At 36.6% G+C, this 14098-nt stretch overlaps 2 protein-coding genes across 2 annotated transcripts; both read right to left on the bottom strand.

The window, feature by feature from the left end:
- Nucleotides 1–339: 339 nt before the first annotated feature.
- On the bottom strand, nucleotides 340–621 carry RB195_007891 (uncharacterized protein; the record flags this gene model as incomplete). Its single annotated transcript, XM_064181768.1, has 1 exon — nucleotides 340–621. The coding sequence occupies one exon, from the start codon at nucleotides 619–621 to the stop codon at nucleotides 340–342; it is 282 nt and encodes a 93-aa protein (XP_064038531.1).
- A 4797-nt stretch (nucleotides 622–5418) lies between these two features.
- RB195_007890 (uncharacterized protein) lies at nucleotides 5419–6323 on the bottom strand (the record flags this gene model as incomplete). Its single annotated transcript, XM_064181765.1, has 2 exons — nucleotides 5419–5859; nucleotides 6267–6323. 2 exons carry the CDS (start codon nucleotides 6321–6323, stop codon nucleotides 5419–5421), a joined length of 498 nt encoding a protein of 165 aa, XP_064038530.1.
- Nucleotides 6324–14098: the final 7775 nt, after the last annotated feature.

Genomic DNA, 14098 nt, shown 5'->3' with positions numbered 1-14098 from the left:
AAGGACATATCAGTAAACATTAAAAAAGATTTTAAAAAACACAACAAAAAGATATAAAAAAGACATTAAAAAAAATTAAGAAATAGAAAGATAAAAATGAACAGAGAAGTGGTGGTTGCAGCCATAAAATCAGAAAAAGAAGAAAGGACATAACATTCAACATTAAAAAAACTTCTTAAAAAAAAAGTACGAAAAAAGATATAAAAAAGACATGGGAAAATTAAGAAATAGAAAGATAAAAATGAACAGTAAGGAATGTGGACTTTACTCAAAATTTCACGTGAATTAAAAGGAGTCGAAATTTCTTTATTCTTTATTTATTTTCCAAACCACATGAATTTATACAAAACGATAACAGCATGAAGTCAATCTACAGCAGCTACAGTATCCCGCGTATAATCTAACCAGTCTGAACGTCCGGCTAAAGCCGGACTTCAGACTTTCTGTGGAGTTTGCTTCGCTCGCCTTCACTGATGAACGAAAATTAATATTAGTGCCGTTTTCTACGAAATTGGACTTGTGCATCTCCAACAATCTTTCTTCCTTTTTTATATTATAACTAAGGGCGAAACATTTCATAGACATCTTCCTAAACGCGTCAGTTCTACATTTTGAGAACATTCGAACTTCAGCTTCAAACACTCCTTATCAATATATTGTAGACAAAATTTAAAAGTATCACGCGAAATATGGGTTTTCCTCCTCTGTTCTATAAACAGTTATCAAAGAATGACGTTAGGGGTAAAATTACGTGAAAGACATCATCCTACTGATAAAGATAACGTTCCACGTCAGATCACATAAACATCTTGCCACTATTTAAGCACCCGTTTGCATGCGGGTTTCCACTTTCTGAGAGCGGCATGCTACCAACTTGAGGCGAACGAAGAAGGAGATGGACACGCGGAGGAGTCATATAGGGTGTAAAGCAAAGCGATACAGTGGCCACGGCTATGAAATGGCTGCAACCATCTATATTTTGCGTCATGCACACGAAGTTATTGCGCACTATTTCGACGCCAGGTGGACCTGTCGCACCCCCTTCTCTAGGGATCTGACACCTGTGGACCCGTCGCACCCCCTTCTATAGGAATCTGTCGCCGGTGGACCCGTCGCACTCCTTTTTCTGGACATCTGGCGCCGGCGCAGCAATCTGACGCCGGTGGACCCGTCGCACTCCTTTTTCTGGACATCTGACGCCGGCGCAGCAATCTGACGCCGGTGGACCCGTCGTACCCCCTTCTATTGGTATCTGGCGCCGGTGGACCCGTCGCACCTGCTTCTATAGGTATCTGACGCCGGTGGACCCGTCGCACCCTCTTCTATAGGTATCTGTCGCCGGTGGACCCGTCGCACCCCCTTCTATTGGTATCTGACGCCGGTGGACCCGTCGCACTCCTTTTTCTGGACATCTGACGCCGGCGCAGCAATCTGACGCCGGTGGACCCGTCGCACCCCCTTCTATTGGTATCTGGCGCCGGTGGACCCGTCGCACCTGCTTCTATAGGTATCTGACGCCGGTGGACCCGTCGCACCCTCTTCTATAGGAATCTGTCGCCGATGGACCCGTCGCACCCCCTTCTATTGGTATCTGACGCCGGTGGACCCGTCGCACTCCTTTTTCTGGACATCTGACGCCGGCGCAGCAATCTGACGCCGGTGGACCCGTCGTACCCCCTTCTATAGGTATCCGACGCCGTGGACCCGTCGCACCGCCTTCTAACGCTATCTGGCGCCGATAGACCCGTCGCATCCCCTTCTATAGGTATCCGACGCCGATGGACCCGTCGCACCCCCTTCTAAGGCTATCTGGCGCCGATGGACCCGTCGCACCCCCTTCTATAGGTATCCGACGTCGTGGGACCCGTCGCACCCCCTTCTATAGGTATCCGACGCCGTGGACCCGTCGCACCGCCTTCTAACGCTATCTGGCGCCGATAGACCCGTCGCATCCCCTTCTATAGGTATCCGACGCCGTGGACCCGTCGCACCGCCTTCTAACGCTATCTGGCGCCGATAGACCCGTCGCATCCCCTTCTATAGGTATCCGACGCCGTGGACCCGTCGCACCGCCTTCTAACGCTATCTGGCGCCGATAGACCCGTCGCATCCCCTTCTATAGGTATCCGACGCCGATGGACCCGTCGCACCCCCTTCTATAGGTATCCGACGTCGTGGGACCCGTCGCACCCCCTTCTATAGGTATCCGACGCCGTGGACCCGTCGCACCGCCTTCTAACCCTATCTGGCGCCGATAGACCCGTCGCATCCCCTTCTATAGGTATCCGACGCCGTGGACCCGTCGCACCGCCTTCTAACGCTATCTGGCGCCGATAGACCCGTCGCATCCCCTTCTATAGGTATCCGACGCCGATGGACCCGTCGCACCCCCTTCTAAGGCTATCTGGCGCCGATGGACCCGTCGCACCCCCTTCTATAGGTATCCGACGTCGTGGGACCCGTCGCACCCCCTTCTATAGGTATCCGACGCCGTGGACCCGTCGCACCGCCTTCTAACCCTATCTGGCGCCGATAGACCCGTCGCATCCCCTTCTATAGGTATCCGACGCCGTGGACCCGTCGCACCGCCTTCTAACGCTATCTGGCGCCGATAGACCCGTCGCATCCCCTTCTATAGGTATCCGACGCCGATGGACCCGTCGCACCCCCTTCTAAGGCTATCTGGCGCCGATGGACCCGTCGCACCCCCTTCTATAGGTATCCGACGTCGTGGGACCCGTCGCACCCCCTTCTATAGGTATCCGACGCCGTGGACCCGTCGCACCCCCTTCTAAGGCTATCTGGCGCCGATGGACCCGTCGCACCCCCTTCTATAGGTATCCGACGTCGTGGGACCCGTCGCACCCCCTTCTATAGGTATCCGACGCCGTGGACCCGTCGCACCCCCTTCTATAGGTATCCGACGCCGTGGACCCGTCGCACCGCCTTCTAACGCTATCTGGCGCCGATAGACCCGTCGCATCCCCTTCTATAGGTATCCGACGCCGATGGACCCGTCGCACCCCCTTCTAAGGCTATCTGGCGCCGATGGACCCGTCGCACCTCATTTTATAGCTTCCTAGCTTCGAGGCATTAACTCGACGCCGGTGGACCCGTCGCACCCCTCATTTTGAATTTCGTGACTGACACACACACACACACACACACACACAGACACACGTGACAGAATAAGCCCGTTATTATATAGTAGATAATTCGATAAACTACTATTTAAAGGTTTAGAGTGGTTTAGATATGCAATGTATTAAGAGTTTAAAGCACTTAACGTGTTTCCCAAAAGAATTTCTGTCCTTAAACACGGATAAACAACAAATTAAAATTCCCATAACACGTGAATAATAAATCCGAACATGTTAGATGAAATTTAAATAAGAGAACAATTGAAAAAATGTGAGCTCATCACCATTTATGTGAAATTTGCTACCAATAAAAAAGAAATATTTACAGTATCCATACTATATTATATTTTTCATATTTAAAGCTTAACTCAGATTGCAAGGATGCACCTTTAGAAGGATAAAGTACTGTGTAAAACAATAAAAAATGAGTATATATGATATAAATAATATAATAATATAAACAAAAATTAAATAATAACATAAATAGATAATAATGCAAATAAATAATAATATAAATTAAATTAAAAATATTATTCTTCATCTATCTACATTCGGAAAAGAAAGAGCAGGAGTTCAGTACTTTTTTCAACAATTATATTTTTTTGATAAAAATTCAATCGATAATCCTTTGGCGCATCACTGCCTAAGCAATCGTAAACTAAATTCAATTCCGTAAATGCTTTACAGGTGGTGGAGACAAATTTGAAAGTGATAATTAGTGTTTTTTCTCATTTTTTAACGAAATCTTAAACGCATCTGCAACTGTTTACTTATTTACATTTACACATGCACATACATATGCATGATGATGTGTAAACAGATTTAAAAATTTCACAGAAAGAGTTCTCACATTTTTAAGGATATTTTCTCCTTGCAAAAACTACAGTAAATTCGCCAATTGTTCAATAGAAGGCGAAAAAATGCGGCAACAAAGAATTAATTATATTTTACCGTGTATATTTATTATTTATATATATTTATTTATTTATATATTGACATTTCTTTGAGGAACACTTCCTACTGAAAGTTAAGAAAACAACAATAAACCAACTGCAATTTCTCAGCAGGTTATAATATCGAAAATTCTTAATTCCCTACAAAAAAAAAAGAAAATTATTTCCTTATGGACACAAGTGGATGATGCAAATATTTGTAGAACGCTGTTAAGTGCGCAAATATGGTCAAGTGCACAAAACACATATAAATCCTTAAAGCATACAAATTTCTTATGTTTTTTCTTTGTTTGAGAAGAAATAATCGCTCCCGACTTCTAAATGCATTTAAGGAGGGTGTTTACCATTGAATTTCAGCGTTTATCTCCAAAATATTTCGGAACTCAAAAAATTTTTTATACACGAATTCTAAAAAATTATCATTTGTAAACTTTCATCCGATTATAACTACTTATCGATCTTGAATACATATTTATATTATATTATATTCTATTTATTTTATATTTGCTTTATGTTCATTTTTTTAAAATATTTTAATATTTAAAAATTTTATTTATTTATTATTTAAATTATCTTATTATTTATTATTCATTTTTACTATTTGAATTATATTAAATTATATTTATTTTTATATAATATTTTGATGTTTACGTAAATGTGCAAAGCATTTTATGATTTGTTCTTCCACCAGTGCTGCTTCCTTTCCTTTCCTTTTTGTCTTCTCTTATTTTTAATTCTTATTTTTATTCCTTAAAAAATTTGATTGATTTCAATTCCGTTTTTAATTTTATCTAGTTTTCGGATAATTTGTTCAGTTAATTTTAATTCTAACTTTATTTGATTTTTGAATGATTTGTTTTTCAAGATACTTCCACTCGAAAATCATTTTTTTTCAGGAAGCATTACGTTCTACGCTGTTCGAGAAATTAGATTCATACCATCAATTCGTGTCCTCCGGTGTCTTCATCCTGGAATCCTGGAAAATGTCAGAGAATCCAACCCAATCACTCAATTACGAGTTCCACATCATACTCGGTTGACCAAGCATCCGAAGTTATCCGAATAAATGTTACTTATCGTACCTTTAACGGTGTAAAAGAGAAATATGAGCACTTGGGAAAATTTTTCCTGTTATTAGATGAGTATTTCTGAGGATTTTTTCCATCTATATGTTCCATGTCCGTCATAAATGCCAAAAAATGGATGAGAAATAACGATACCCTCAAAATATTCAATTATAAAATTGGTCTGGAGTTATTCAAATATATTGCTAACATATTGTTGTTGTAAATATTATATATTGTTCCAGTTTTTCTGATTTTTTTTTAAACTGAAGTTGAATTAGATCGTGCTTTAGGACTGAGCGCTATATTTTTTCTTGCATTACATAATAATAATAATAATAATAATAATAATAGTAGTAGTAATAATAATAATAATAATAATAATAATAATAATAATAATAATAATAGTAATAATAATAATAATAATAATAATAATAATAATAATAATAATAGTAATAATAATAATAATAATAATAATAATAATAATAATAATAATAATAATAATAATAATAGTAATAATAATAGTAATAATAATAATAATAATAATAATAATAATAATAATAATAATAATAATAATAGTAATAATAATAATAATAATAATAATAATAATAATAATAATAATAATAATAATAATAATAATTTGGCGATAAGACTATTCAATCGTTCGATTGTGTACTTGATGGTAAGCAAATCAAGGAAAATCTCCGAAAATCTTCATCTAATAGCAGAAAATATTTTCGGAGATAATTTTGCAAAATTGTTGAATTATTCCGTACACTAAAATTCAGCGTTCAATTTATTCCCAGTAGATAGTAATATTTTGAAAAAATCTGATTCTTTAATCGCTTTATTTTCAGCGGCAGCAAGTCAGAAAAAATTTGTCGAGATTTTTTCTCCTTATTCTTTCTTTTCTCTCTTTCTTTCTTTTTCGCCTTATCCTTTTCTTGATTCTTAAGATTTTTTTTTATTTTTAAAACTTTCAAATTTTTCTCAAAATTTTCAAAATCTTCAAGTTGTTTGTCAGGAAATAATTTTTGAGGAAGAAAAATTCTGAAAATTCTAATTCTGAGGGAAAACTGTTGAATTAATTTGTATTAAAACTCAAGCACTATTTTTTCCTCTATCCATGGAATGTTTATACAACGTGCGGATTCGAGGATCAGCATGTTTGCGCACTTGTCGACAAGTGTATCCGTCTAGGTGGGGAATTATGTGCGAATTCGGCCTCAAGTCGACATCCCGCTGAGAAAGGTCAAACGATCATGAGAGATTCACGTAATTTCAACGTGGATCAACTTAGCACAACATTGTTCCCATTTCCAGGATAATTCGGTGTTCTCTCGGTGGTAATGAATAGGCCCAAGCCCCAGCGGCCATGTGCTAAGCCATTCATTCATTCATTCATTCATTCATTCATTGACGGCGGTGAAATGAAAGGGTTTAGCTCATTTGTGTTAGGTTAGGACCTAATTATATGTAATGAGGCCTTACCCTACACAGCTACAGTAAACAAGAATCCAGAAAGACACGTACGTCACTCGGAGAAGCCAAACGTCTAGTTCGTTCAAATTTAAGTCTTTTTCATGGAAATTTTCTTCTTTTTTAAAGCCCTTCTTCGTAAATTTAAACCATCGCTCAATTGCGTCTCCGAGAAAATAATGCTCAGAGTTCAATGGTTTTGAATATCAATCTTAAATAGGTAAAAGTAAAAAATAGTGAAAAAAAAAACAAATAAATGAATGTATAAATAAAAGTCAGACATATTTCTTTGAGCCTCATACTCACTAGAAAATATTTTTCGATGTTCTTCTCTTTTCAGGAAAAAAAAACTTCCCTGGAAAACTATTGATTAAGATGCCTAAAATAATAAAATATTAAAAAATAGTAAAAAATAATAAAACAAAAAACAAATAATAAACAAAATAAAAAATGATTAATAATAAAATAAATAATAAAATAAATAAAATATATAATAAATAATAAAATATAATAGGATAATGAAGTTTAGTAATAAAAATCTAGTAATTCAAAATATTGTAGAACATCGGCGTTGATGAAAGAGACTTTGATAACAGCACTTGGACGATTTATCAGACATTTTTAAGTTTCAACTAATCGAAAGATCAATATATGTGTAGTACAAGATATCGAAGTCAGAAATTAAATCCTTTTAAGCTTTAGCTTTAGAAAAATGCGAAAAGTGATCGAAAATTCTCGCTATCCGAAGGCTCGATCTGTGATCTTTAAGCAAAAAGAGAGTTCTATAACAAACGGATTTGTAATTTTAAAAAAAACCAAATTAATAATAATCCTAATTGGATTTCTAAAAATCTTTCTTTTTTTTAAATTCAATTAGGATTAATGGAACAGTCCCTAGTGTTATTCTCTCATTGTTCCGTAGCAGTAATGAAAAATGTTGGTCCGAACATTCTCTCTGTGTTTTTTTTTCAGCGTGACGCCCGCAAAGTATTCTATTCGAGGTCATCTTCACAATGGACAGGTGGTTGTGAGTGATAAGGTCGTGACAATTACTGTAATTACCGTAGCCAAGGACCACACGACTAGTGAAATTTACGACATAATTATCCCTTTAACCAGTTTCGGACGCCATCGAATCGTATGGTAGCGGAAATCATAAAAACTTATGGTCATGTATTATATTGCAGTAAAAGTAGACAATTACTATGTAGGACGTTTTAAAGGCGTTTTCCTAATTTCCTCGTAATGTGAAAAGAAAAGTGAGGAGGTAGAGGAGTAAAATATGGATGAATGAAAGTTGCGAATTCTAAAACTACTACCAATTTAAAAAAAAATAGGAAAACTTTGCAGTTCAATTTCCAAAAGTATTGCAAATTGTTGCTGTTTTTAAAAACCAGAACATAAGATTCAGACATGGGAAAAACTAGACATAAAATTTCACCTAAAATTTCCCGAAAATTGAAAAAATTGCTCTCGCCAATGTTCTTGAACCGATCATAAGGTATTAGAAGGGTTTCTCGGGATCTCCGAACGTGCAGCGATGTCCGAGTGGTTAAGGAGATTGACTAGAAATCAATTGGGCTCTGCCCGCGTAGGTTCGAATCCTGCTCGCTGCGAACTTTTGCATTTCATGTCTAAATTCTATAAATCTTCATATTCTACAAAAAAAAAAAATACGTAGGAATACAAAGAGCTTCTGGAAAGTACGATCCTCTCGCAGAAAAAATCTGAACTGTTTTCTCTGTATTAGAGAAAAGATCCAATTTTTCTTTAGTGACCCCAAATTCCAGAGTAGTGTACAAAAACTGCTTCCAAGAACCCGGCATGAAAAAAATCGTGAGCTTATTGATTGGATATTGTTAATTCTGATTCTATCTTCGAAAAATAGCTGAGAAATTTCTTTACCTCCAAATATCCTTTTCAAGTGTATTTCTGCGGATCCTCTTCCATAAAATTACAAAAAAATATCCCGTGGAATATCAAAGGGGATTTTACATTTCTCTCTAACTAACTTCAATTTAATCTACTAACACTATCCGTTTAGTTTTCTCACTTGTTGCCCCTATTTTTTTCAGAGTGAAAGCTTCAAAACTTTTTTTACTTGCAAATAAGAAGATAAAAATTTAACGTCAAGGAATTTTATTCAGATTATTGGGATCCAATGTGAAAAATGGACAGATTCATGTAAAATCGGCTACATTTAGCTGCTTAGTTTTTAATTCAATTCACCCATGTTTTGCTCTACTTTTACGATTGACTCATTTAACGACTATTTACTCAATTTTTACTGCACCACTTATCATTTCATGCCGGCTAGCATTGATTAACGCTATTTATCACAGATTAACGTTATTTATCACACTTCCGGGTACACGCAATGTCGTGTTCACTACGAATTCTTGGTATTTTCCTCACCAGTATTAAACGAGCACAAAATTCTGAGATCAATGACGATTAAAAACCTACTGTATCGATGGAAATTCTGTGATTTTTCCCTTTTTTTGCAAAGAATGACGAAAATTTTTAGTCCACATTTTTGAGGTTGCCAAGAAATTTCGAAGAAAAAACCTCAGTTACACTGTAGCATGTAAATCAAGAATGGAATTTAAAAATGACAAAACTTATTCGGTTTCTGTCGAAAATGTAAATTAAACAAAATAATAATAATTAATTCTTGGCATATAATTTAGGCTGGAGTCGAAAAAGAACGAAATTTGTCCTGTTTTTGTCCAATATTTAGTCAAGAGTGAGCATAGAGAACCAAAAAAAACATAAAAACTTGGAAAAAAGTTTTTAAAATAATTTTCTTCAGAAAAAATTAGTATTGATTTCGTTTTTTTTTGTAATCGAAGCTCGAAACGAATCAACTACAATCAGTCTCTGTGTCTCTACAATTTGTTAACTCTTACAAGTACGTAGAATAATTCATTCGATTGTTACGGGATAAAAAATATTTCCTGTGGTGAAGTTTTTAGAAAATTTACAACAATTTCTAACAACTTCAATCAAATCGATTACGGGGAGTCAAATGCAATGCTTGTAGAAAACATAAATAGAATGGGATTCTCCAGCTTACAATTTATAATTCCAGAAAAATTGTTTTTAAAAGTTTCCTGTTCCTGATTTTCTTCTCCTTCTTCGATTCTTTATTCAGTCCTCATCAAATAAATTATGATTACTCTTTTACCATTTGGTAAAGGTGCAAATTCTTGGAAAATTTCCTCCCAAGGTAAATTATTTTGAATGAAATAAGTCGAATAAAAGGAAATAGCAGAGTTTCAGGAACTCATTCTCATGATCCGCAGCTTTTTAGGCTTCTTTGTAGGAAGAAAGAGTAGGCTGATTTTGACCAGATAAAAATTATAATTAAATAATATTACAAAAAAATTGAATTATAGGGAAAAACAATGAGTGATCGAGAAAAAAAAACCGTTTTCTAGGCTTCAATAAAATTTCTTAACTTTGACTCAGAACTCAATGCTCTTGCAACCTCATATTCTTTCTTGAAATTCCTGGCGATATTATTTTTCTTCGGAACTTCAAATTCCAAATTTTTACTTTTCCTTTCTTTCATATTATACAGAATATAGAATTTAACATGTTTACTTGTTTCATTCATTCATTTTTCATTTAATTTAATATATTTATTTCATTTCAGAACCTCTTCTCATCCGAAACCCGTCAAATCCACAAGATTCCCCTATGTTTCGCTTCAATTAAGCACTCGTTTCTTCGGCAAGCATATTTGTTCATTTATATTTATTATTATTATTCATTTATGTTCCTGCAACTCTATGTTTTCTTCAAAATTCAACTTCCGAATTTTTTCTTTTCATTTTTTTCATATTATAGCGAATGTACACTGTAAAACATTTATATACCTTAAAAGAAGGTCTCCTGGTTCGAAAATCCCACAAATCCGCGAGAATTGCCGATGTTTGACTTAAACTCAGCATTTAATGATCTTGTAACTTTATTTTTTCTTCAAATTCACCTTGTAATGTACAGTAAATTAAATGTTAAATAAAGTAATAAAATAATAAAATAATTATAAAAATATATAATAGTAATAAAATAATAATTAAATTAAATTAAACACATTCTATTTTACGTCAAAACGTCTTTTCCATCGAAATCCCTCAATCAAATCCCCTACTCCCTTCGCCTCGAGTTTTGGGAGTCGACCGGCCAACGGTCGATCGGTCGGTCGCTTTCAAACACATAAATTTTTATCGCAAACGAACGTACGTAGGTGGTGAACGTATGTACGTAGAGTGCAATCTTCATTAGCTGCAGCGTTTATACTCGATTTCAGCGGGAGAGTTTAATGGACCGAGTCCGGATACACATCGTAATAACATCGTACATACGTAGATGTTAAGTCGCTTATCGGTCTATCGTCATCTAACATCTGATGTGACACGATGTGCAAAGTGCATGTAGCGTGTACGACGTACGTACGTACGTACGTACGAGGTTCCGCACACGTTACGTACGGGCTCTTCTTCTTCACGAGATTACGAGCGGGTAATTGCTGGCGGAGATCTACGGTCGATGATGGGTCGGTGCACTCACCCGATGCACTTCCTCCTTCTTCGTCTTCTTCTCGAACAAAAATCACTTCGACTGATGTTACGTAAATAACAACAACAACAACAACCCGTGGAGAAAAACATTGTGTGATTGTGACGCATTGTTCATAATTAGGCAATTATCAAGTAGCAGAATATTTACACTTGGCAGAATATCGATTTATATTTATAGCAGAATATCGATTTATATTTATAGCAGAATATCGATTTAAAATACCCCCTCCTCCGCTACAATGACGTCACTGCCTCATTTTTACCAGAAGCACATGGAAGAATTGAATAAAAATTTTATAGATCTTAATATTGATCTTTGATCAATGCTAAGATTTGATTTTTTTTAAATTTTTGATTGAAGTAATGAACTTCATAGTGATTTATTTGGAACCAAAGAAGAATTTTGATCAGTTCAAAAATTGAAACTTGGATGATCCAAAACAGAAATGTAAGGTAAGGCGTGAAAGGATATATGTGCTTTACTAATATGAAAATAGAACTTATATCCCTTCAATTCGTATTTTTATTTATTTATTTATTTATTTATTTATTCACGTACAGCAAAGGTGCACAAGAAATGAAGGAAAAAAAACATACTTTGTCTCAGAATCAGAAAATTTTACAAAAATTGGCTCCAAATTCATTGTGAGTGAAACTTGTCGCTATCCTGTGGCTTTGCTATAATTTTATAACGGATTTAAGACTTGGAAAGATGGAAGACTTAGTTGGTCAACGACGGATTCGAACCAACGATTCCGTGGCACATGTCCTTCCTATCTGTTCTACCAAGACAATAATGTACGTGTGAGGCTGGAGGTCAAGAGAAGATTCCCTGAAGGTCCCTGCCCTTGCCTGTCAAATGTGTCCTAGCCTTAGATCCTTCGCTTATGTTCGCCTCCTGGGAAAATATGAACCTCATCCGTAAATTAGAGTTATCGGCATCAACTTCGACTTCTCAAGAAATCTAGGCGTGCTCTCAGAGAGACCTACAGAAAAAAATAACAAACAGTTCTAAACACTTCTAAAATTTCTTTCATGTGTAACTTCCTCTGCAAAATTTGTCAATAAAATAAATTAATTAAATAATAGACATTAAATTAAATCAAATAACAGACACAGTTTTTTTTTAATGGAAATTTGATTAGTATGGTATAGACTTACGCAGGATTTTGTACAAACTTTAACCAGAGTTGCGCAGAAATTGCCCGTACATCCTTAATATTTCTTTTTCCAATATTATTTCTTTCCAGAATTCCTTTTTTCTTTTCTTTTGAACTGGCTTTTTTTCTTTTGAAAAAAATCTTTTTTCTTCTTTCTTCTGAAAAAAATTGAAAAATTCTTTTTTCAGGTTTTCTTCTTTTGAAAAATTGTCTAAAATCTGCAAAAATAGTCTTAATGACTTATTTCTATCACCGTTTTCCAGACGTATGTAAAACACGTCACCTAAACATAGAAAGGAGCTCAGAGAAATCCATAAATAACTGTTAACGGCAATTTTCCGAAACGATCTTTCCATAATTCATTTTCCGAGCAAGTAGAAGCGAAAAAAGAAAATTTTAGAAAAAAGAGAGATTGACTGTAATGAAACATACACAATTTATAAAACTTTTCCATTAATTTCAGTACTTATTCGAATATTTATTGGTTTATCAGAGAAGAATTGATCGAGTAGAAAAATCCTTTAAATATAGTACAATAGAAACGAGGAACGTTCTGTGGTTGTGCTGCGGACGTCCCGAAATATTTCTTATTCTGCCTTTGGCTCGTCATGACGCCGCGCAAAGTCCCGGAAAACAATCCGAGCAGAATTCCAAGCGGCTAACGATTGGAAATCTCTCGGAGATCTCAAATTATTCTCTTCACTCGAATTTGTACATAATTTTCGTGGGTTTTTTGTTTGATACCATCTAAAATTTCTCAAGAATTGTCTGCAAAATTGTATTGTGCTGCGGTCGAACCGACTATAAAAAATAGTTCAGTGTTTCCTGTAGTAATCAAAATATTTAGTAAACATGCCCGAGTTCATGTATTTGTATTAATACAATAATTCCGATCGACCGACACACACACACGTCCACACGTCCACGCATCCTTTGCAAACATTATCCGAAGAGAGAAAATTCCGGAAGTTTATTGATTGTGTTTGCATGTGAAATCAGGTCAGACGACTTCTTCTCGTCGTCGTATTCGATCTCACAACGTTCTTTTCACGTGTTCACCTCGTTCATTCATTCATTCATAATTTTCGAGGATCGAGGTGAACTTCCCTCCGTTGCTTCCCCGATTCCCCCCCCCCCCTCATCCATCAATTTTCTTCTGTTCGACGGGAAATATTTGTGGATTTTTTCCCATCGCTACTCGTTTATTTCCTTTCAGTCACATCATCCACATTTGATCTGTGTTCTGTAGCGATTGACAGGGACTACAGGATACAGTTCACACATTCATAAGTGCTCCTAATTGTCACCAATTTCTCACCGTTTCTACCGTAATCCGTCTTTTATATCGTAGTGAAAATATGATGTAATAATGTGGAATTAGCGTTGCGCCTTTCGATAAATACAATCCCATCATCCATTCATATCGACTAAAAGCCATTCTCCCACCATCATCATGAACGAGCAGCGTGAGCAGGTGGTGGCGGTGGTGGTGGTGGTGGTGGTGGTCAGGAAACGGATGTAAGGACGTCAATGTGCCTGGCGCCATCCTGGTGTCTACCCAGCGTAGCCGCACAAATTCAACATCCGTACGTACGCGGTTACATTTAAGGACCTGTTCTCGGAAAAGGAAGACGGAAGTCATATGATGTATGTATGTATGTATGTGTATTTCCAGTCCCCCCTCCCCTCCACCCCCTTCTCATCCGAAAACCTCCC

This window comes from Necator americanus, chromosome I, assembly GCF_031761385.1.
Source record: "Necator americanus strain Aroian chromosome I, whole genome shotgun sequence".
NCBI lineage: Eukaryota > Metazoa > Nematoda > Chromadorea > Rhabditida > Ancylostomatidae > Necator > Necator americanus.
The sequence above is the reverse complement of the archived record's forward strand: the minus strand, read 5'-3'. Positions and strand labels throughout refer to the sequence as shown.